General features: G+C 36.6%; 1 protein-coding gene across 1 annotated transcript in view; it reads left to right on the forward strand.

Moving 5' to 3' along the window:
* The window catches only part of LOC150079130 (adhesion G protein-coupled receptor D1-like), a 255,790-nt gene that overhangs the window by 199,160 nt on the left and 30,704 nt on the right, over positions 1-25,926 (forward strand). The window contains exons 21-22 of the mRNA XM_090382962.1: positions 2,795-2,861; positions 18,314-18,396. Of these exons, the coding sequence (XP_090239088.1) occupies positions 2,795-2,861; positions 18,314-18,396 (150 nt within the window). The remainder of the gene's footprint in view (positions 1-2,794; positions 2,862-18,313; positions 18,397-25,926) is intronic.

A 25,926-nucleotide genomic window follows, 5' to 3' on the forward strand; every position in this document is an offset into this window, starting at 1 on the left:
ATAGTTCTGTTTTACACTTATATGTGTAAAGGCAGAGAATGTGTTGTGCTTATTACTGCTAAAAAGTGATATATACAAACTGTGGGTTCCCACATGTTGCAATCAGAGCTGTAATTCTTCACAACAAAAGTGGAATTTAAAGTTTATATTGCCTTAGCATTAATATCCAAACTCCCCTCCACTCATGGCTGGTCACATTCTACCCAAGCATTGCGTGTCAAACACAGCTATAAATATGCTTGTAGGCCTCAAAGGAGGCAGTAATATAATTGTGAATGAAAGATGTCGCAATCGATGGAGTTAACACTTCCAGCGCAGAATGATAATAGTTGTCACATAGGCAGTCAGTCTGTACTTAGCAGCATTTCAGTGGCACTCACTGAAGAGCCTTAGGTCAATGATTGGCGATTTGATTTGCATATGGAAGCAGACTGGTGTTGAAACCATTACATAATGAACCAGACTGACCTACAAAACTGACAAAGTGACAGGAGAGCCCTGCAAAGAATCATCCACTCTGAACACAGGTTGAGGTTGTCACAGCACATGCAGGCCCTCAGGTGATTGGGACTTGTTAGCACCAGGGCAGTGTGCAGGTCACTGCAGATGTGAGTTGTCATGTGCAGCTATCTGCAAGTCACTAAACACCCTGACTAATTCTAGATGCCATCTAGCTTGGTGTAAGGCACACCACTCTTGGACTATAGACCAATGGAAGGCTGTGCTTTGGAGTGATCAATCAGTACATGGTCTACCAGTCTGACACCTGGAGAAAGCTACCTGCTGGACTATATCATACCAACAGTGTGTTTGGTGGAGGCAGTGGGATGGTTTGCTGCCTGAGACCATTGGTTGTTTTGGACAAAGCCATTAATGCTATCTAGACATTCTGGACAGTAATGCATTACCTACATTGTGGCAGCATGTTGGGGAAAGCCCACATCTGTATCAACACGACAATCCTCCATGTCATATTGTTCACAATGTGATAGACTGGTCTGAGGACATGACTGTTGAAAAGTTGGACTGTCCAGCCCAGAGCCCTGACCTCTATCCTGTGGAGAACCTCTGTAATGAATTTTATTGTCAAGTGCATGCGAGAAGAGATTGCTCAAAGAACACAGCTTAGTTAGTCACTGCTTTGAAGACTGAATGGTGAAAATAGTGGAGAATTTTTACAAAAAAACTGGTGGACACTTTTCTTCTAACAGATACCTGCTATCTAAGCCAGTAGTTCTGTCAAGCCTAAAAAAAAAACACTCAAGTGAATGTCGAAGGAAATGTTTATTCTGCTCATGAGCTATCTGTTTAGTCATTGGTAAGGTTGCCAAAATAATCCTAGTGAGCTAATATGGCTCAGACCATATTTCTGATGTTTACATATACAAAAATTTATTGCAGTTTAGACTTTAATGTACAGTGAGAAGTTGCATATAGTTTAAAGATTATTACTGTTTATTTTCCATATATAAGTTGAATCATCAACTTAGTATATGGAACTAAGTTGTTAAATAATAGTCATTACAGTGGACTTTTGTTATACAGTCAGTTCTGCTATAACATGTATTTTTGTAATGCAAATTTGCTCCAACGTGACTGATATATTGGGGAACAATGCTAGTATAATGCAATTTTCGCACTGGCTCATTCGCAATTTCGTCTGCGAATAACACTAGGTGAACGCAAAACCTGGCACCAAACTGAACATTGTGACCTGTGTAGCAATACATACAAGTTTATGAAGCTTAAAAAATGTCAAATGTGTGTGTGTGAGAGCTATATATCCCATTTACAGTAGTTGTATTGGTCGGAGACACACTGTTGTCATATAATGAATGACAACAGTATTGGTCAGAGACACACTGTTGTCATTCACTGTATTCACAAGATAACACATGATACTGTAGACTGACTCATGTTTTCAGGAGCTCACATTTTTCTGTTCGAACAGAAATTTTGTGAGGTGTGAGCAGAGGAGCATATTTCTAGAGGTCACTACCATAAAACATTGAAAATAATTTGCAGTTCCCAGTTTATTGGGCTTTTCTGTTAGTTCAATCTATTATAAATGGGTAGTAAACTCAATCTTATTGCATTTTCGATAATACTGATAGCTGGAATTCTGTGGGTTTTTACATCATAATGATGAAATGTAAAAATCTTCCATGAAATCTTCAATCATATAAAAAATTTAAAATAAAATTTCAGAATCTTCTCTTCATTCCTATTTTTTAAGCTTTGTAAACTTGTTACTCTGTATCTCACTTGTGTATGCCATGTTCATCGCTATTGATTGCTTATTTTTTTACTGTTTTAAATTTTAAAATCCAAAAAAAAAAAAAAAAAAAGTCAGAAAAATATATCAATTAGTATGCATATATTACAGTACTAGTTAAGCTAGGTAAAGTGCTATTTTCACTGTAATATTTATTTATTTATTAGGAATTTAAGCTATTTAAACTTGCGTTAGCAATTTTATCGGGTTTAACATTTTTTAGTGTTTTACTTACCAAACTGAACTTTTTTTTTTGATTGCTCTGCCCCATCCCTATTTTTCCCATAAGCCCTGTTGTTTTTAATGTGCGAAATACCATACTGTGGAGATTTTTACGAACACACGTACGTTATAGCAGAACTGACTGTAGGTCATATTCATGATTAGGTTTTTTTTTCCCATATTTAATGACACAAAATACAACTGAACTCAATTATTGTATTCCATGATGATAACTCACTACTAAGTAATGAAGTTAATTTTGATGCCTTTGTAAAATCTTTCTGAATTTTTTAATAGATGTCTGGTTGGACCTACGAATCGCATGAGATGGTTTTTGATATCCCCAATGCTTATTATGGGCGGAGTAAGTCATTGAATTTAACTCCTAATCTCACACATACACATAATATTACCAGAAATAAATGGATACCTGTATACTGCAAAGAACCATTTATTGATACAGTATTTAATAACATATCAGCCTACCTTAATTATATGCTTTATCCTTACTGCAGTTCCTTGATGTATTAATATCAGTTCCTGTGGCCTGCCTGAATACTGTTGTCCAGAAGTTCAGGCAGTATTCAATGAGGGTCGAGAGGATTTATGTACCACTCCTGTAAGTGCTTTCTGGTCTCCATAAGTTTCTGTTGTCTACCTGAATATTTTCTAGTAGCATCATGAAGTTCCTAGTTGGTGATTGCATCAGCCATGATGATCTTGGGTTTTGCAGTTTTGTTGCAAACGGCACAAACAGAACTGATTACTAATATGGCATCCAACAATGAGTCAGTGGAAGTCACTAAACTCAGCACATCTACTATATTTCATTGATCTGCTTGCTTCTAGTTTGAGTGTAGTAGCTTTTCATGCCTATTCCTGATATGTGGGTGGTGGTGGGTATGGTTCATTCTTCCCAAATCCCAGGGGTGGGGCCCTATACTTTCGACAGTATATACTCATGGTATTTATGGTATCTCACGGTATACCACGAACCACGGTATACCACAGTATAAGAGAAAATAATATATTCTCTTATACCGTAAGAGAATATATTATTTGTATAATATATTCTCTTACGTGAGATTCCATAAGAATACTTAAGAGAATGTATTCTCATACATTAAGAATACATTCTCTTAAGTAAATGGAGTGACTCATTTTAATGTAATGTAAATTTTTGCTTTCTGTAGTAAAAAAAAAAGTGGTAACAGTGACAAGTGGAGAAACTGATTTTTCCTCTAGTTCTCGTTGACATTTAAAAAGGTTAGTTTTATTCTGATGCTATATAAGCTGGCTTCCTTGAATAACTTTCAATGAAAATTGTAGTGTCTGGAGACTAGGCACCAGCAAGGTGATCTGACTGAGGTGTATAAGGCCTTGAATGGTTTGAGCAAGCTCAATGCTAATGGGATTCTTCCTTTTGCTCAGATTATGCACTTTGGGGGGAGACATAAACAATTAAAATTGAGAAAAGACAGTTGTATAATAGATGAGTGAAAATTTGCCTTTAGCCAGTGGGTAGATTACTGCTGGAACAAATTTCCATCTGTCTCTGTGGAAGTTGATAGCTTAAATAAATTCAACTGGACAAATTTTGGTGTGAATGGAAAGGTTTTTTTTTTTTTTTTTTTTTTGTTTGTTTGATGCCGTGTAAGCCTCTACTAATGCTGATTTGCCACTATTAATACTAAAATATTTTTAATGCAGCCACTTCATTAAGTGGGAAACAGTTTTCCTTGGTTTGAGAATGAATTGAACAATTTTCATAATGATATCAGTTATTCTCATGGTAGAAAATATCTGATCTGCAAATCAGAGACATGGTGTCACACAGATATAAGGAATGCAGAACTGGAATTTGGGGAATACAATGTGTACTGGAAGGATAGACAGGATAGGAAGGGAGGAGGGGTTATGCTATTAGTTAAGAACACATAAAATCCAAGGAAGTGAAGCCAGTCGACATCGCTGGACAGTGCAGTGTCGAGTCAGTTTGGTGTGAGATAAGCATTGGGAGATCAAATTTGAGATCGTCGAGAACGTCGCAAAATTTGAGAACGTCGCAATAAGTTTGTCAGTATTGTTTGTGAAAATAAGTTTGTTAGTGCACTGTATTAAAAAAAAAAAAAAAAAAAAAAAAAATCTAAAAATAAAATTACCAAAATAAGAGGAACTGAGAGAAATTGCTGGAATTTACAACTAAGCAGAGAAACTTCTCACAGACACACCGCTGTCGAGTTTTTCAGAAGTTCAACTTTATCTGTTATGGACAATGTACGGTGTTTGCACTTTACACCATGAGAAGCACTTCCTTTATGCATTGAAACCATGGCTGGGATTAAATGTGAGCAGGTTATAATAATAAATGCACAAAAACAAGTATGAATAGTTTTCCGGTGTTTATGAGTTTGCGCCAACAGCTGATGCTGCAACCGGAGAAATTTGAAATTATGTTCGTGGAAATTATGTATGAATTAGCGGTGGAACTGGATTAGTGATGGTCGACCTGTATATAATATCAAAATTATTTTTTTGCATCCAGTTCCTTTGTAACCAAATGAATAAGTTCATCATGAAAGGAACAAAAATCATGCAGTTGATAACATTTTTACATTATTTATGAAGTTAAAGGTAACTTTTAACTTCATATTCACATTTTGACTCGCTGGGCCTTCTCTTCCATAGCATTTGTAAGGAGTGGAAAGATAAGCACGTGGTCTTGAGCCACTTGGTTTTTCACTCTACATTAGCGAAGAGTCATGTGCACGTGATGCACAATTATAATGGTTACATATGCAATTACATCTATTGTTTGTGCACATCAGTAAGTTAATGTTTATGGAAGACATTTAGCATGGGCATTTTTAATCCCTCTTTCCTCTTAGTTATCCTAAAGTGATGTCAAACTGGTCACCAACTTACACATTCACTGTAAAGCCAACAACATAGCTGTAATTTGCAAGAGCATGCAAATTACAGCTAAGTTTTGAAGTCTACCAAATAACAGATTGTGCCCTTGTTTTTCTCTTATAATTTCTGATGCCATATATCTAAAGCAAAAAACCTTGGAGAATAATATGCACAAGTAAGAGGGCAAGGTGGCAAGGCAGCATTGCCTTGCCAACCTTGCATAGATATGTTCTTAATCCTCACACCAAAGTAGACTTGCCTTTGTAATGAATTGCCCTGGTATTGTACTACCTTTAAACAGATGGCCTCATCAAACTATTAATTGGCATTTGTTTAAAAGATGAGACGTCTATGGCAACCTGTTTCAGGACTAATTATAACACTGGTCAACACCAAAAAATGTTTCTGGCTTGAAAATAGTCAATTCTTCTTAATTTCAGCATGAGAAAAAAAAACAAATATAACATTTAAAACTCCTAGTTAGCTCTTGGTTCCATGATATAGCCCCTCTTATGATTTAGGGGAATATTAGGGAATTTTGGAGTCTAGAGAATAGATAGGTTGGTAACACTGAAACAGGAACCAATACGGCATGTGTTTTTTTTTTTTTTTTTTTTGATAGTATGAACCAGAGCTATAATGCTCAATACGTTCTACGTTGATATCAAAATTTGTAAAAGAATAAGAGAAGTTTACCTCAATATGATACGTAGAACACTTCCGTATGATACTCTCCAGAAATTAAAATGAAAACAATTAAAAAATCAAAAATCTTACATTATAGTAAGAAATAATTAACGATAATTAAAAATCAAATGAACATAATTAAAAATCAAATGAACACAATTAAAAATGAAGTAAAAAAATAATTTAATGAAAAAAATTTCAAAACCATTTTCCTTCCTAAAACTGACAATGCTTTTCAACCGTATGTCGTGATCACAGGAATGAAAATTACCGAATAGGGAGTGAGCATGGAACTTAAATAGGGATTATTTGTCTTTGCATATAATCCACGAGTCAGAGATTAGATATGACCCACGAGATTAGATATGGCCGGCAAACATTAACAGGATTCTCATATAGTGTGTAGTGTGTAATTCAATTTTGACGGTTTCTGCAATTAATAGTCTCGTATAATTGTGTTGGACACTAAGTATTTTGGCCTCATTAAATAAAAAAGTATGTTTTTCAATAATGGCATGAAAGGCTAATTCTGACACTGCTGAACTGAGGCCACATTTGATATTAACACGAAAATTCAGAGGAAACTGCATAGAACCCTAATAAGGTGAGTCGCAATCACTGCAAGAAATGCTGTACACTAGGTCATTTACTTGTGTTGTGAACGAGGAAAGGACTGAACGATTGTTCAGTATAGTGTGTAATTTCTGTATTGGCCTGTCTACAATTTTAAATTCGGTATCTTTAAAGAATCTGCTTAAGTTTTTTGTGCCATTGTTCAATATATGGGACAGAAATAAAGTATTTTTTTGATATTACTATTGTTGGTTGATGTATTTTTTTTGTATTCTATTCTTAGCTTGTACCCTAATTCTGTCTACTGTAGGAAGTGGGTAACTCCTGTTTAAGAATCTGCTGGTTAATATTTGTATTTCTGAGCCCAAAGCAGATTCCGTCGATTCCGCCTGAGTGGGCATAGATTCAAATTTAGGAAAGACAGTTGTAGAATGGATGTGCGGAAGTTTGCCTTTAGCCAGTGGGTGGTTGATTGGTGGAACAGACTTCCATCTTTTGCTGTGGAAGTTGATAGCCTAAATAAATTTAAGGCCTGAACTAGACAAACATTTGGAGTGACTGGATGGGTGAAATGGGAAGGTTTTTTTTTTTGGCCGATGCTGCATAAGCTTCCTTTCTTGCATCGTATACAAGAAACTCTACTAATGCTAATGCTGTATCAGGGAAATGTAACTATGAGATTGTTTTAATATTACTTTTCACTCCGACTACTAATGAAATTACTATATTCTGTGCCACTGTTCAATATATGGGTAGACAGTAGCGAAAGTACTGTATCTCAAAAACTAGAGCTAATAAAAAATTTCTGAAGTCATAATCGTTTTTCTCAACTCAAAATTAGTAAAGTTTGTGTATTTTAAGAAAGGAAACAAATTCAACGAATTTTTTTTTTGTTGAACAGGGAATTATCAGATGGCAGACTATCTCTAGTGAAAAAACTAAAAATAACAGATTTATCTATATTACAAATATTGATGAAGGAATATCAGGCTTAATGTCCAAGTTTGCAGATGATACAAAGCTTGACAGGGTTGTTAATGACAGTATGCTGCTGCAACAGGAACTAGAAAAGTTGGGCAGATGGGCTGAGAAGTGGCAACTGAAGTTTAACATTGACAAATGCAAAGTACTGCATATGGAGCCTCCATAGCCGAGTGGTCAGGAGCGGGAGTGCAGTAGCACGCGCTCTTTGAGTAGACCGGGGTTCAAGCCCCTGACTGCTGAATACGGTCGATCTGCCAACCCACACTGGACCAGCGTGGCAGATTATTGTCTATTTCCCTCAGCATGAATTGTTGAGGAGGCTTCCATCCTGCAGTGGGTTGATAATGGCTGCACTTTACTTTTTTTTTTTTTTAACCCCAGAGTAACATACCAACTTTGCATACTATATTCATGGTAGTGGAGGATGAAAAAGACCTGGGAGTAATTGTGCAGTCAGATATGAAGTTTTCAGAGCAGTGCAGACAAGCTGCCAGACCAGCTTATGGGATCTTGTCAAAGATATACAGGAACTTTGCTAGGGCATAAGGAGACTATTATCCTTTTGTAAAAAGCAGTGGTCAGGCCACACCTTGAGTACTGAATACATGTCTGGAGGTCACATATTAGGAATGATGTAGAGCTGCTGGAATGAGTACAGAGAAGGGCAACAAGATTGGTGAGAGGAACAAAGGGGTGCTTTTACTAAGAAAGGCTTTAGTTCTGCAAATTGCAGCATCTTGAGACTAGGCACCTGTAAGGTGATTTGATTGAGGTGCATAAAGGTTTGAGCAATCTCAATGCCAATGGGATTCTTTCCTTTGCTCAGACTACACATGAGGGGGTATAAATTCAAATTGAGAAATTATGGTTGCAGAATTGATGTGCAGAAGTTTGTCTTTAGCCAGTGGGTGGTTGATTGCTAGAACAAACTTCCACCGGTTGTTGTGTAAGTAGCAGTCTCATCTTTTAAAGGAATGGCCAATTAACCTCTTGGTGAGGCATCTGTTTGAAAGCAGTGCAATACCACAGCAACTCATTGCAAAGGCAGGTTAGTTCTATTGTGAGATTTGAGGCCATTGCATTACCTGTGCAGGTGAAATCTTGCTATTTGCAAAAAACAGTTTAAAGGACAAGATAGTCCTGCAAGCATCTTATAAAGGGAGAAATGTCAACTTTCCACACTTGCCTGGATTCTTAAAGAGAAGTGATTGTTGATACAAGTTCCGCATTGCTTTCATATTATTTCCAGATTTTAAAATGTTGATTATTATTATTTTATTCATTTATTAATTTTAAAGAACTCGGGATTGTAAAGGTGCCGGATTTTTGAATTTACTGTATTTGATTTTATTTTCTTGAAATCAATCTGTTCATCAGTTATCCAACTTTAGAATGACAGTAATAGACAAGCCGAATATCTAATATTTTTCTTATTTTCTTTCTTTTTCTTATATTACGTACTCCACCTCTAACTGCTTGTTACATGTTTACATTGGGCATCCTATAATGAATTTCTTGTTAACAATTTCAGATTTAAGTCTTGGGTCCTAGCCTGCACATTTTCAGAGGCCCTTTTTCTAATGAGTGCCTCTATTTTAATATGAATTGGGCTAGAAATTAATAGGTTAAAATACAATTGATGGAAAGAACAATTATAAATGAAATGCAATTAAAACTTAAAAAGAAACCTTATATTATTTGATGGGTGCAGGGCTCCCACACTTTGTGATGATGAAGCAACTGTCACACTGCAGATTGATAAAATGTCTTGCTGTTCAGACGAATTTCATGAGGTATGTGGCAGCAATGGTATAGGGAATCTATCTCCTGTCAGCAGTGTCATGATCAATGAAATGTAGGCAAATAATTCAGCTTGTGAAATCTACGAACTAGGCAGTTTAGCACAGGAATTTTGGGCCACTTGTAAGGCATTTGATAAACAGATGCATGCTATTTTTGGATGCAAAATATAAAAAAACTGTTCTTGTCAAGAAATCTGGGTTCATTTTGGAGTAAAACAAGATTGTTTTATGACTGCAGTCTTCACACCTCTATTAGGGAATAGAGGAGCATTTTCCTTTTCAGATATTTGAGTAAATGATTTTGCTTATGCAGCACTAAGTTTGTTAAACAACAAGTTGCTGTAGTTAGAGTCATCTGTCATCATATGCATCGAGTGGCTTGAGAGAGGAACTAGCTAACCATTTGAAAAAGTGGTTTAAGGTGAAAATTAAATTATGAGACTGCTTTGAAGCTCACTATGTCAGTCCTGTCCAACTTCCTTTTAATAAGCAACTGTTTGATTTAAAATTACAATAAAACAAATACATCAGTTTTACCTTGTAGAACACCTTGGATAACATCCATTTTGATATTTTATTTTATACACAACACACAAGTGTTAAAAGAAAAAAAAGTCAGGGAAAACGGTTTTTCAGATATATTTTTTTATATGAAAACTCAAAACATATTAGAACCTAAAGTACTTAGTACTGTGTGTGGGTTTGAAGGTTTGGAGGACAGAAGTTACTTGTTGGCTTGAATTTCTGTAGATTTTCAGGAAATACATGTGAAGGAAAGTCGTTCCAGGAAGCTGACACTGAGGACTAAATGAGGAAGAAGAAAATTTAGTTCTAAGAGTTTAAAGTTGAACAGTACTGGATGTTGACTGGCAGGGCAGTGTTAATGCTACGGCCAATGGCCTCACCCAAAGTGGGGATCTCATTTTCAGTGTAAATATTTTCTAAGGTAGTGATAAAAAGATGCAAATTTCTAATAATAATAATAAACCAAGAAAATGTGCAATATAAAAGCATACTTAAACTTAACTTGTTATGTGTTTAAATTTTATTCTTATACCTTTTTATTATACAATAAATAAGTTAAAAGTTTCTATTAAAATTGTTTTTATTGTTATTTTATTTTTCAAGTCAAAGAACATAAACATTTTTGACCTCTTATTTTATATTTTTATCAAGAAATTATTCATAATATAAATATAAAAACCTATGTAGTATTTGTAATTATATGTATATGCTATATATATATATATATTAAAGGGGCCTCAAATTTAAATTTGGCTAGGGGCCTCTTTCATCCTTAATCCAGCCCTGTTGACTGGCTGCGACACATGTATGGACTGGTTTGGAACAGAGAAAGTGGGGAGGAATTACAGAAGCTCATTTAGAAGAGCAATGTTCACAGAAGTATTTACAGAAAAGGCATGCAGCAGAAATAGAACGTGTGTGTGTGTGTGTGTGTGTGTGTGTGTGTGTGTGTGTGTGTGTGTGTGTGTGTGTGTGTGAGAGAGAGAGAGAGAGAGAGAGAGAGAGAGAGAGAGAGAGAGAGAGAGAGAGAGAGAGAGAGAGAGAGAGAGGAGGCACTTTATAAGAGATAGGTCATTAATTAACTGCCCTCTTTTGAATGGAGTCTAGAAGCCTGAGAGATTATGAGGGAACCATCCCAGATGTGGGAACAATATTCCATGGTGGGGTGGATTTGAGATTTGTACAGAGTAAGTAGTTGTTTAGTTAGAAGAAAATTGAAGCTGAGAGAAAAAGGCAAAACTCAGTTTTTTAGATGCAGAAGCAATATTTGTGATGTGCTTGTGCCTGATTAGAAGTCGGAGTAATCCCTAATAGATATATTTGATCTTGTCTAGAAATCTGAGTATTGTTAAAGATGAGCATAGCTACAGACTCGTTTTTGTGAGATATGGCAGGAAGGACTAAGTTTCAGCAAGACTGAAATTAAGTTATCTTTGCACCATAAGAGAAATACGTGGAGATCAGCATTTAAAGAATTGGTTGTAGACATTTGAGAAGTTGAAGCCATTTGTGCAGGGCAAGGTTTCTCAATGGAATGTGCAATGCAATGTGCTACATCAACAAAATATGGATAGGATTTCCAACAATGGAAGAAAGTAATTAGCATATAAGAGGAAAAGAGTGAAAGAAAGAACTAAACTTTAGGAATGTCAGCTTTAGTGAATAAGTAAGAAGACAGAGCCATCTACTGTCACTCGCAGAGAGCGGTCAGAGAGAAAACTAAATACCTAAATGCAATCAAAAGCCCTTAAAATGTTAAGAGAAAGTGCTTGAGTTTCACCAAACTTTTCTACTGAATTTGTCCATAGATGGGTAAAATAAGCTAAAGTATTACCAGTAGATTGACAATGGCAGAAACCATACTGGTGATCATTGATCAGAGGGAAGGCTGAGATAGTTTAGGCATTGGCTGTTAATGAATTTTTCTATTACTCTAGGTAGAGCGGAGGTAAGTGCAATGGTACGATAATTGTATGGGAGGGATTTGTCATCCTTTTTAAGAACTGGATAGATATGAGCAAATTTCCAAGAAGGACAAGCACCATTGGAATAAGAAAGTGTAAAGAGGCAACACCAAACAGGACTAAGCTCAAGAGCACAGGTTTTGAGAACAAGTGGAGAAATACCATTAGGACCTGGAGCACTTTCTTGGCATCAAGATTATTCAGAATTCTTTTGATATCCTTTTGACAGAAGACCACAAGAGACATTGAGTGGGGTGTACTGAGAAATGTAATAATTGGTTTACTAAGATCAATACAAGAATTAGAAGAAAAGCAATAAAACCATGAGATTTTAATAGAGGTGGGAGTATAGATGGGCAAACGTTGCAGCAAATAGCTTTAGCAAGAGACCAGAATGCTTGGCTACTGTTTGGACAAGAAGCAAGTTTTCTACTCTTAGCTGTTGTTGTTATTTTGGTTTTTAGGAGCATTAGCAACTAAGGCCATATTGCTCCGGGATATGCGGTGGTCATTCCTGACCTTCCCGCATCCTCCATATGTGGTGGTGATGGGCTTGAACCCCGGTCTAATCAAGAAACGTGTGCTACGCACTGCTGCTCCTTCCCACCTGGCTACGGAGGCACCTACTACTACTCTTAGCATGTTCAAAATCTAGTTTGGGGTGATTAATAACTGCTTTACAATTGTTGCAAGCTTTACTGTTGACAGAAAATGAACCTGGGGATATGAATGCAGTCCAATTGTGACATGGAATCATTCTTATATTGATTAGAATGCACATTCTTAGCACACTTATTGGCACATTCTTAGCACACTTTTCCAATAAGTGTGCTAAGAATGTTTAAGGTGAACATTAAGTGTTTAAAGAGCTTTAAGGTGGAGTGTGGAATGAAGGATTTCATCCCTACAAGAATAATTTCACTGACATGATCTGAGCAAATATTGACAAAAGAAGATTCAAAACAGTAATCAAACCAAGGAAAAGAAGAATATAAATCTCACAAATTATCCCATTTTGCATTCTTGTAATGCCAAAAAAACATGAGGCTAAGAATGGCCAGGAGAGAAACTGGTGAAGAGACCATCACCAAATTGTTATCTGAGGTGCCTAGAAGACCATTCAACTCAACCATATATTTTTAAGGGGTGTTCACAAGGAAAACATCAAGAGTGTGGTGAGGAGTGTCTGGTATTTTGATAAGTAAATGAACAAGCTGTGCAAAATCATTAGTAATTGCAAAGCCTCAGCATTGAATGTTTAAATCACTAATGAAAATTACCCTCACTATTAGGAAAGCTGGACTGGAGAAAGTCAAGTTTCAAAAAAAGGAAGGGAAGTCAAAGAGTTCCAAGTGATTAGTGGAGTTTGGAAAACGATAGAGTCAGCAGATGAATTTGACAGAATGGGACAGAAAAGATTGAAAAGAGGAGATTCCAAATTACTAAGTCTCTGACAGGGAATATCAGCAGACATATGCACAAGTACCACCTTTGAAGTGAAAGGAATTGTACAGGAAATAATTAGACATGAGATGAGCAGCAGTTGAGGACCAATAATTGGGATTCTATCAGAAAAAGTAGTGGGGCTTGGCAGACTGCAGGTGGAAATGGACATCATTGTATTGGAACTGGTAAGTAAATGAACACATTTGTGAAATTAATGACGAATTTTTTGAGAGGTTTAAATCTTTTTGCAGTTAAGTTTTTCTATTCGTTTGTCTATTCATGATGTATTCAATATTTTATTTTTTTTGTTTATTGTTCTATGCAGATATTGTTTTATTTTTTCTATTTATTGTTCCCAGTCAGCTTTCCCAGCAACCCTGCAACCTATTTACAATGCTGTATCACTGAACAATGTTGATGTACAGTTATCTCAGATTCCCTTGTAGCAGGTCAATCCATTCTCAATGTAATGCCCATATCACAATGCAATATCATTAATGTATCTGACACTATAAAGTTCCAACATAAGGTTGTGATGATCTCCAAGGATCCAATTGACACTTGTAGGTTCACCATGAAGATTCAAAATGAGCAGAAGCCCAATCCAGGAAATAGACATCTGAACCAGGAATTGTGGTCACAACGAAGTGAACTTTTGTTCAAAAAATCTGAACAGCCCCAACAGTACAGCAGTTAACAGTAAAGAGAAATACCTCAATCAGTCTCCACATACAGTCCCTGGAACCACAATAACACTATAGCATCACAGATCATCCATCAAGGAAGCAACCACAATGCAATCCAACAGGCTTATCATGGTGGTCTAACCTTCCACTGGAGCCCCAATTTCTCCAATACAAGCCTGCCCAAAAAGCGTCGATGGTCTCCTGAACAACTGCTATGAATCAGCTCTTAGTGAAAGAGGCATCTAGAGGATGTATCATGAGGTTCTTTACAAGCCATAGTGTTCACAGGATAGACTCCCACCTATAATCAGAAAAGTACCACTCATCCTATGTCCACCCTGTCTACCATAATATTCCATTCTAATGTAGCATGTCTACCCTTTCAAACCCTTTTTGAAAGTCATGCCCTTTCAAAGTCCTTTTTATCTGGCATCCAGTATCCGGCTCATGCTCCCCCAACTGCAACAAGATCCTCCTTTTGAATAGCTGGACCACAAAATTTCAAAACTTTTGTACTAACAGTGTTCACATCCAGGAGTAAGGGAGTAACGAAAAAGTATAGGGGGGGCATATTATGTGAAGTAATTAAATCTTTAGATGTGGCATGCATACAGCAAGAATATACCCAGCCCTTTGATATAACCCATGGCCTTGACAATATTTTAATATGAATTAAGAAATATCCACAGTTCAGAACTGTCTAGGACAGTCTCTCAATCTGTGGTCCACATAACTTATGAAAGTGGTCCATAGGAGTTGACAATAAAACTGAGCTTTATTTTGCCTTAGGAAATGATCCCATTAACAGTGATGGGTAATAGTTATGACTATAACAATCTTATGTATACTACATACGTTACGTATGAGTACATATCGATCTCTTTTAAAAAAAAAGAGATTTAATATACAGGTAGCCCTTGGTTTATGAAAATTTGTTTTGCAACAATTCACAATAACGACAGTTTTGAAACCAAATGGCCAAAAATATTCAAAAACTATAAAAAATTTCAAAAATGCACAACTATAAATACTGGATATGATGTAAAGAAACAGCACAATCAATCAATCAGAGATTAGACCTATCCCCCCTACACCAATCAGTGATGAGGTGGCTGGAGATAAGAGGAGCGGAGCACTCAGTTTGCTTGTTGGTGTACTATTCTACAGTGTAAATTTGAGTTTTAATTAAAAATTTATTAAATTAATAAAATAGGAGCTGACCCTCTACAAAGGAATTTGAGATAACTGTACATCAACATTGTTCAGTGGTACAGCATTGTAAATAGGTTGCAGGGTTGCTGGGAAAGCTGACTGGGAACAATAAATAGAAAACAAAATATCTGCATAGAACAATAAAAAAATAAAATACTGAATACATCATGAATAGACAGACGAATAGAAAAACTTAACTGCAAAAAGATTTAAACCTCTCAAAAAAATTCGTCATTCATTTCACAAATATATGTGTTCATTTACTTACCAGTTCCAATACAATGATGTCCATTTCCACCTGCAGTCTGCCAAGCCCCACTACTTTTTCTGATAGAATCCCAATTATTGGTCCTCAACTGCTGCTCATCTCATGTCTAATTATTTCCTGTACAATTCCTTTCACTTCAAAGGTGGTACTTGTGCATATGTCTGCTGATATTCCCTGTCAGAGACTTAGTAATTTGGAATCTCCTCTTTTCAATCTTTTCTGTCCCATTCTGTCAAATTCATCTGCTGACTCTATCGTTTTCCAAACTCCACTAATCACTTGGAACTCTTTGACTTCCCTTCCTTTTTTTGAAACTTGACTTTCTCCAGTCCAGCTTTCCTAATAGTGAGGGTAATTTTCATTAGTGATTTAAACATTCAATGCTGAGGCTTTGCAATTACTAATGATTTTGCACAGCTTGTTCATTTACTTATCAAAATACCAGACACTCCTCACCACACTCTTGATGTTTTCCTTGTGAACACCCCTTAAAAATATATGGTTGAGTTGAATGGTCTTCTAGGCACCTCAGATAACAACTTGGTGATGGTCTCTTCACCAGTTTCTCTCCTGGCCATTCTTAGCCTCATGTAAGAGAAGTGCAGTAAAGCCAAGTGAATGTGAAAATGTTGCTAAAAAGTGACATCTATCACATTTGAAAAAAAGATGGAGGTAATTCATAGAATGAAAGATGGTCAGACACATTCTAATGTGCAGAAGTATAAAATTGCCTCCATCGACTGTGAATACCATAATGAAAAATGCAGATGAAATAAAATCGTCAATGCAACATGCTATGACAGTGTGTGATGCAAGTTAATTATAGCAGAAGTAAACAAAAAAAAACTGAGAAATGGTTATTGTGGGTGGATGACTTAAATGAAAAAACGTTCCGTTGACTCAAGCTGTTATTACTGATAAGGCAAAGTCAATTTTTGAAGATTCTAAGAAAAAAAAGAGACTGGTGATGAGACATTTTTAGGTAGCAAAGGATGATTTATGCAATTTAAACCTTGATGTAAGTGCCACTGTTTGAAGTTAAGTGGCGATGCAGCAAGTGTAGATGCCAAGGCAGCTGCAGCATTTCCTGCAGAGTTTCAAGCCATTGTAGAGAAGGGTAATTATCCTCCTGATCTTATTTTAATGTTGATGAGACTGGGCTTTATTGGAAGAAATTGTCATCATGAACCTTCGTTGAGCATGAAGAGCAGTCTGCACCAGGTTTAAAGGCTGCAAAAGACAGGCTACCGCTTCTGCTGGGTGCAAATATCTCTGGCACTTCAAAATTAAAATCAATGTTGGTATACCATTCACAGACACCATGTGCTCTCAAGGGCCTAAACAGAGCCACGTTGCCAGTCTACTGGAAATGGAACAGGAAGGCTTGGCACACAAGCTATTTTTGCCCTACTGTGCCCAGTTTTTGTCAAGAGAATGAGTTACCAGCCAAGACTCTTCTTTTGGACAATGTCTCTGTCCGTCCTGCAAACCTTTCTGAAGTCGAAACATCTCTGGATGTCAATGTTGTTTACATGCCACCAAACACCACTTCAGTTTTGCAACCAATTGACCAAGGGGTAATAGCAATCTTTAAAGACTATTACCTCTGCCAAACCTTCATGGAAATGGTGAGAGTTTTGGACAGGTCAGACAAACTATCAAGGATTATTGGCACTCCAACATTATGAAGGGAATTAATAACATCAACGCAGTTTGGGATGAGGTGTCAGTAAACAGAGTGTGGTACAAACTTCTCCCACAATTAATGCACAACTTAACGGAATTAGTCAGTGGAGAACATTGTTTGAAGACGTTAGCAGGCTGGTGTAAGAAGCAGGATTGGACGAGATTACAGCTGAAGATGTAACAGAGCTGTTGGGTAGCTGCTTTCCACTGAAGACTTGGAAGAATTGGCTAAAGAACTAAGCTAAGAGAAGGCCCAAGAGCTCACATCTGGTGAGTATGGGCTTGGCACACCCAGGGTCCTGAGTTGGATATCATCATTCTTCTTTTTTCTTGGTGATTCCCTTTTACTTCTGACCCTTGTTCTCTCTCTCTCTCCCTCCCTCCCCCAGGGTTAAAAAAAAATTTTTTTTTTTTTGGCTGGTGCAGTATAAGCCTCAGGCTTCCTTGCTGCACCATATGGTTAATGATAATAATAAAGGAGGAGAAGAAAGAAGAAACTAGTCTAGAGCAACTCCAAAGTTCCCAAAGTGTGTTTCAGGAACTTTGGGGGTCTGAAAATGTTTGGGTTTTTTTTTTTTTTTTTTGTTAGTTGTTGGTGCATCAGCTTCTGTGGCTATAATGCACCTCCCAAAGTTTTTGCATTTTCTACTCTGATTCAAGCCCGAGGCGGGATTCGAACCCAGGACATTTCGGTTGCCAGGCAGGCACTTTACCCACCCGGCTAGCCTGGTTGGCTGAAAATGTTCTATTAATTTACCTTTGATTGTTTTTGTAAATTATAAATATGTATTGTTGCTTTTATTTATTATTAACTATTCATTGTTCTAAAAGACAGCGTTTTTCATTAAATTTAGATTGGCAAACAGGTTCCATAGAAGGCTTAAAACAAAAGGGTTCTGTTTTGGATCACATATCACTTGACCTAGAATGTAAAATTCCAGTAATATTTATGTTCATATAAGACTAATAAATGAGTTACTAATAAATTATTGCATTAGATTCAAAAAAAGATTTGTTTTATCATAAAAAAATTGTTTATTACTTTTATAATGTATATCTTCAAATTTCAGGTAGCTTTCTTTGTTTCTCTTGTAACCTGCATGCATCTAAGCACTCCAGCAATCAAGAAAACTTCTATAGTAAATGAACTCAGGTAAATACTAAATCATTGATAAATTATGCATAATATACACAACCGGCAAACACAGTATATGGTATGACTCATGACCATTTTTGCTTTGGGACAAAAACAAACCAACACCACCTTAGGAAAATGTTCTATTAATCTAGCTTTGATTGTTTATTTAAATTGTAAATATGTAAATTGCTTTTATTTATTATTAACTATTTATTGTTCTAAAAGATGTTAATGTATTGCATTAGATTTACATTTGCAAACAGGTTCCATAGAAAACTTAAAACAAAAGGGTTCTGTTCTGGATCACATATCATTATGATCTAGAATGCAAAATATCCAGATAGCTTCTTTTTCCAGTCACATAGCTCCCTGAGGAGCTGTTGTGGTCACCAACAAATTCTTCCAACTGCATCAATCGTGTGCTATACAAGCAGCATCGCAGTGTCATGCCCAGAAGTTTACTGATTCCATCCTTTTACCTAGCTGCAGGTCTTCCTCTGCACCTCTTCCCCTCGGTTTTTCCTTCCATTATATTCTTCAACAGAAAGTTTTCCCTTCTTACTATATGACCAAAAAACTTGTGTTTTCTTTTGTTGATGCTATGAAGAAGAATTTTAGGCCTGCCAATTTTATTTAATACCCATTCATTGGTTCTTCGATCCAAGTAAAAAATACACAGTATTCTCCTGTAACACCACATTTCAAATGCCTCAATTTTTCTTCCTGTCAACTCTTTTCAGATTCCATCCTTCACATCCATAAGTAGCAACCGGAAAAATTAACAAATCAATGATTCTCAGTTTCATCTTTAGGGGCAGATCATGATCTCTCCATAATTTTATCAGATCAGCAACCAACGTTTTAGTAATTGCCTGTCGTCTCTTTACATCGTTTGAGTAGTCACTATTTTTATTTATACTTGACCCTAAGTAATCAAATTCATCAACTTCTTCGATATCTTGCCCATTAACCTTCACTTTACAGGAACCGAGATTATCACCAATCACCATAATTTTAGTTTTACATACATTCAGAAACAATCCTTTTTTCTTACTTGCTTCACATACTCTCCTCAGAGTTTTTTTAAGATGATCCTTAGAATTACAAATCAGCACAGTATCATCTACATAACGAAGGTTGTTTATCTTCAGTCCTCCAATTTTCATGACAGTCTCTAAATCTTCCAAAGCTTCACGCATGACATCTTCATAATAAAGATTAAAAAAGGTGAGTTGACAAAATACAGCCCTGCCTGACACTGTTACCTATTGTTGTTGTTGTTGTTATTTGGTTTTTAGGAGCATTAGCAACTAAGGCCATATTGCTCCGGGATATGCGGTGGTCATTCCCTGAATGACCTTTCCGCATCCTCCGTATTTGGTGGTGACGGGCTCGAACCCCGGTCTAATCAAGAAGCGTGTGCTACGCACTGCTGCTCCTTCCCACCTGGCTACGGAGGCGCCTGTTACCTATTGTGAAAAAGTCCATGTTTCCCATGTTTATTATTACAGTTCTTTCCTGTTCCTGGTACAGTAGCTTAATCAGCTGAATTATGTGGATTGGGAAACACATAAATAGTCAGTTTCTCATGTTGAACAATCATATGCTTTTGCATAATCTCTAAAACATAAAACGACTGGAACATTGAATTCTTTGCATTTTTCAATAATCAGTCATAGACTTAAGATCTGGTCTCTCATTCCTCTACCTTTCTGAAACCTGCTTGCTCTTCTGGCATTTCTTCTTCAAGTTTTATTGAGATTCTATTTAATATGATTTTAAGAAGAATCTTGCTAGCGTGAGAAATTAGGCTAATAGTCCTGTAATTTGAACAAATTTTCAGATCTCCTTTTTTTTGGTAAGGGGATGAAAATTGATTTCTTCCAATCTGATGGCCACCATCCTGTTATCCAAATTTTTACAATCATTTTATGAAAAAACTCTGCACCCTTCACACCTGTAGCTTTAATCAATTCCGCTGGGATTTCATCAAATTCCAGGTGACTTGCTACACATTAGTTCTCTGATGGCCTTTTCGACTTCTTCCTTCAGTAGAACTGGTTCATGATCACGCTCTTTAAAAGGGGATGGCAGATCATTAGTGCCAGCAGGTGCTTGGAAGAACTGCTCACAGTATTCTTTCCACCTTCCTTTGATTGTGTTCTCCTCTGTTAAAATTTCACCTTTGGAGTCCTTAATTACATTCAGTTTTGGTCAGAACTTTTGTCTTAAGGACTTAATTACATCATACATCTTTTTAGTGTTGTTTCGTTTGTTGTGGTATTTGATTTCTTTACACTTTTGATTGATATAATCCTGTTTATCCTGGCTTAAACAGTACTTGATGACAGCTTAGTTCCTGATACTCTTTGTTTCCTTGTACACTTAGTTCCTGATACTCTGTTTCCTTGTACACCCTGGGCTTTTGCAGTTTTTCTCTGTTCAATAAGTTTAAAAGTGACTTTTAAAGGCTTCCTGATCTTTGACTTTTCTCTAATGTGCTATCTGCTGAATCCTTAATAATGCTTTTTGTATTTTCCCACATTTCCTCAGGCAGCATATCGTCATCTAGTTCTAATAAAGCTTGAAAATGATTGCCTGTTTCAAAAATATAATAGTTTGGAATATTTTCTACATTCAGTCATCTAGGGAAAACCTTATTCACGATCTCTTTCAGCTTGAGAATGATGTGGAGTAGCTGATGGTCACTGCCACAATCTGCTCCGGGAAGTGTTTTTGCTGTGATTACACTGGAACACCATCTTTGCTGTATAAGGATATAATCAATCTGATTCCTTGTTTTATGATCAGGAGATTTCCATGTGTAGCAGGAGTCACATAAGACAAGACGGTTCAGATGACAAAATTCAATTAAACTTTCATCCCGCTCATTTCTAGTGCCTACTACATTCCAGACTAGAAGAAAGTCTTGCCTACTTTTGCATTAAAATCACCCATGAGTATTAAAACATCCTTTTTTGGGACCAGATCAAGAGCTGACTGGAGATTTTCATAATAAACGTCCATATCTTCGTCAGTGTCAATGTTGATGTCGGTGCATTGCACTAAAACTGTGAGATTTACTGGCTGGCTGGCTCTGAAGTCTAACCGTTATCATTCTACTATTAATAGGGTTGTATCCAAGAAGAGACCGTGAACATTCCTTAATCACAATGACAGCGACACCATGTTATTTTACTTGGTCACTTCCAGAAAAAACAACCAAAAACCCATTTCCAGTTTTGAAATGACCTTGTCTTGTCCAAATGACTTCGGTTGCTCCTAAAATGTCAATTTTATACCTATCCATTTCATTCGTGACCATATCCATCTTGCCTTCTTTTAAACTTTTTACATTCCATGTGGCCACGTTTACCCTCTTCTTTATTGAATGGCGCCTCCGTAGCCAGGTGGGAAGGAGCAGCAGTGCGTAGCACACGCTTCTTGATTAGACCGGGGTTCGAGCCCGTCACCACCAAATACGGAGGATGCGGAAAGGTCAGGGAATGACCACCGCATATCCCGGAGCAATATGGCCTTAGTTGCTAATGCTCCTAAAAACCAAATAACAAACATAACTTTATTAAATTTAATTCTGCAGGGCACACAGTGGCATCTGGGGTCTGGTTAACAGCAGTTTTTGAAGTTGTGTTTGTTGTGGTCTCTGTGGCATCAGATGATGCAGTGGTATGGCATTGCCTACCATGCAGCCGATTTTGAAAGGGGTCAGCTTTAATCATAGGAAGAGTCATCTTCCTATGATTATGCATCTCACAAGATGCTTGGGAAGAGAAAGTTGATTACAGTAGAGCCCTGCTTATTGCGGAAAGGCTGATTACAGCTGCCTTTCGCCTGGTTTCCAGAGGTCATTGTATATACAGTGAAACTTCCCTTTAACGGAGAGCCATGGGGAATGAGAATGTGTCCGTTAGAGAGAAATGTCCGCTAACAAGAAGTCTGAGGGAGAAAAAAAAAAAAAAGAAAGAAAGAAAGAAAAATCGTTAAACGTTTAATGTAAAATTAAATTAAAATATATACAGATTTTGCACAATATTTTTGTAAATTTACAATTGTGCTATGCATATTATGACTTTATCTTAAGAAAAAAAGATACAGTAATCACTTATTTTCTTCTGCACCTTCTTCCAGCTGATAATTTTGTTTTCAACATTTGTTTGGAGTGAAGAAACCATCGAAAGTCCTTCAATATCTTCAGTGGCGAAAAACATTTTTAAACAATTGATTTGTATGAGCGCTTCTTCTATTTTCATCGGTGGTTCATCGTTAATATGTTCTTCGACAGAATGACCTCCTTCTATTTCTTCATCCTCACGAGGAACTTCTTGAAAAATATCGATGATAATGTTGTTGATATCTAGAGCACCATCTTCTGTAGTGAGGTTAGAGTTTTATCTTTGTAGCCAGGGTCACTTGTAGCTGAAGTATCGTACATTATCAATAGACGTTGAAGTTCTTGTTCTTCTTGGTGCTCCACATTGCTGTTCACAACTTCAATTTTTGCGTTTGAGAAGCCAGACTTTACAAAAAAGTTGACGACAGTTTTTTTTCTAATTGCGTTTACTGAAGAGGAAATCCATTGAATTGCATCTAGGATGCTGATTTTCTTTGCAAGGGCACTCGCACATGTTACATCGTTCATACTTGCAACGAGATGTCTTAAAAAACGTTTTCTGTAGTGAAGTTTAAAATTTTTTATTATCCCTTGATCCAAGGGCTGACACTCTGCAGATGTGTTTGGTGGCAGAAAAACGATTTGAATGTTGGACAATTCAATGTGCGGGTGAGATGCAGCATTATCCATGAAAAGAATAATTTTTCTATTTTGACGAATCATGTTTTCGTTAAAGTGACTTATCTATTCGCTCATGATATCTCGTGTCATCCACGCCTTTTTATTAGACTTCCAGTCAACATTCAAAAGATTCAACTTTATGCCCTTGAAACAACGAGAATTTTGTGGTGTTCCTATAACAAGAGGTTGTTCAAAGTCTCCCAGCATATTTGTACACAATAGTACAGTCAAGCGTTCCTTAGAAATTTTTCTGCCCTGTCACTTTTCGTTTTTTAGACTCATTGTTTTTTCAGGAAGAGCTTTAAAAAACAACCCTGTTTCGTCACAGTTGTAAATATCCTTAGCTTCAAAATCACGACATAAATCTTCCAATTTGACAGTCCACTCTGTTACAACCCCAGTATCAGCAGATCCACCTTCACCACTTACGGTTTTCCAAGAAATTTTATGCCGAGTTTTGAACTTGTCTAGCCATCCCACAGAAGCTTTGAACTCATTTACTCCCATAGATTTCGCAACCTCCAAAGCCTTTTCCCTAATAATAGGTCCATTAATGGGAATTTTTTTAGCAAGTGCGCGACAAAACTACTCATACGTAACATTGTCGATTTGAAGTCCAACAGTTTTCGGGAATGATTTTTGAATCTGATCATTTACGTGTTGCCAAAATTGTTTGAGCAGTTCATTTTTTCCCTTTAGGATGTTGCTTACCTGCGTCTTCCCGATTTTGAATTTTGCAGCGAGATTATTTTTTTTGCCGATCATACGCATTAATGAGTTCGACTTTATCTTTTAAAGTTAAATGCTTACGAGAAGACATTGTGCACTTCACACGACACTGAACAAAACTGAAAACTGAAACTCAAAAGATGAAAGGCAAAATTCCCTCCCCATGCACACACCGAATTCATCAGAAGTTTTACACGTGCGTTAAAATTCTTGAAAAAGGGTTTAGAACCGTGACGTAAACCTTGATAAAATTCAGAGAATCGGAAATAGAAAATAAACACATGATTGAGACAATACGTGGAAGAAACGTTCCTAGAAAAAGGGCCGTGAGCTCGCCCGCTGTCCGTTATGGGGAGATCAAATTAAGTGCTAATCTAAACGAAACAGTGCAGATTGCCTGTCCGCGTCCGTTACAGAGAATGTCCACTAGACAGAAGCTGAAAACAATAGAGGAGAGTTGGGGAATTTGAAAATGTCCGTTAAAGAGAGGTGTCCGTTAGGAGAAGTTTCACTGTATATACACGGATGGATATATATATATATACAGTCCATTCCAGTTATTTGGGACACATCAGGACTAGTGCATTTTGGCCCGATTAAGCAGCTGTCCCAGTTATCTGAAGTTTCACGTAAATAGTTAAAAATACAATGTACCCTCCCTTTACAATTGATTCACTGTACAATCAAATCACGTTACGACGAACTCGCCATAGTAAAGTACCATTCACCATACGATGTGTAGTAAGCGCCGGTCATTGTGATCACGTTTGTGAATTGAATTTTAATTCTATTAAACAGCGATTCTAATTAGCAAAAATAGGAGGAATATTATCCACAGGCTATAAAAGCAAAGATATAGCACAAATTTACCCTTCATTACCTTACCAATTAAAAAATTAAATGATACGTGAAAACTGCAAGAATATACGTGATAATCGGAATAATTAATACGTACTGTAATATGTACATACTAACTAGTTGACATTTCTGTTCACTGACATTTGTAGTTGGGGGTTAAAATTTAAAACAGTAAAAAGATAAGCAATCAATAACAAAGAACACGGCACACACACATTGCAAGTAACATGATATGTGCAAGTGAGAATGGAGTAATGAGTTACAAAGCTTTAAAAATAGGAATGAAGAGATTGAAAATTAATTTTTTTTTATATGATTGATGATTTCATGGAAGTGTAAACATATTTCACCATAATAACCCACAGAATTCCAGCTGTCGGTATTATCGCAAATTCAGTAAGATCGAGTTTACTGTCCGTTTATGATAGATTTCACTAACAGAAAAGCCCAATAAACAGGTGACTGCTAATTGTTTTTATGGTTGTGACCTCCAGAATTTCGACAGAACCACATGGTACCGTCAGACAATCGTAGGGTAATCTCCAGTGCTGCGGTCTCCTGCCCCAATTAAACGGCATGCTGTCCCAATTAAGTGGTAAACCCTGGCTATTTTCTTGATTGGGTTCTGTTTTTTAAGATTTGCCTCAAATAAACAGCTGCCCCGATTAACCGGTGGCCCAAATAACCGGAATCCATTATATATATGTATATACCCATCTCCGTGTCTGTGTGTGTATATACACACACACACACACACACACACACACACGGATATATATATATATATATATTTTTTTTTTTTTTTTTTTTCCCCAGTATATTTGCACAATTAATTTTTATAACTTTAGTCAGTAAATTTATTTGTAAGGTGGCACTGATTTCATACGTTTTTTAAATATTCGCTCCTATATTTCAAAATTTAGATTCCTTTCATCAGCGTTAAACCGCTGCATAATCTTCAGTATTCGTCAAACGCTCTAACCATTAAAGTTTTATTTTAGTCTTAGAGCCTAAATATTTACCACTCAGACATAAAATATATGCCCAATGAATCCTAATATACAGGGTGTCTCAAAAATATTGGTACAAATGTTTAGGGGAGGTAGTTAACATCTAATGGAATGTGAATCGCATAGGAACCCATA

The sequence above is a fragment of the Mastigoproctus giganteus genome, chromosome 10 (assembly GCF_048544385.1).
Source record: "Mastigoproctus giganteus isolate SK-2022 chromosome 10, ASM4854438v1, whole genome shotgun sequence".
NCBI classification, from domain to species: domain Eukaryota; kingdom Metazoa; phylum Arthropoda; class Arachnida; order Uropygi; family Thelyphonidae; genus Mastigoproctus; species Mastigoproctus giganteus.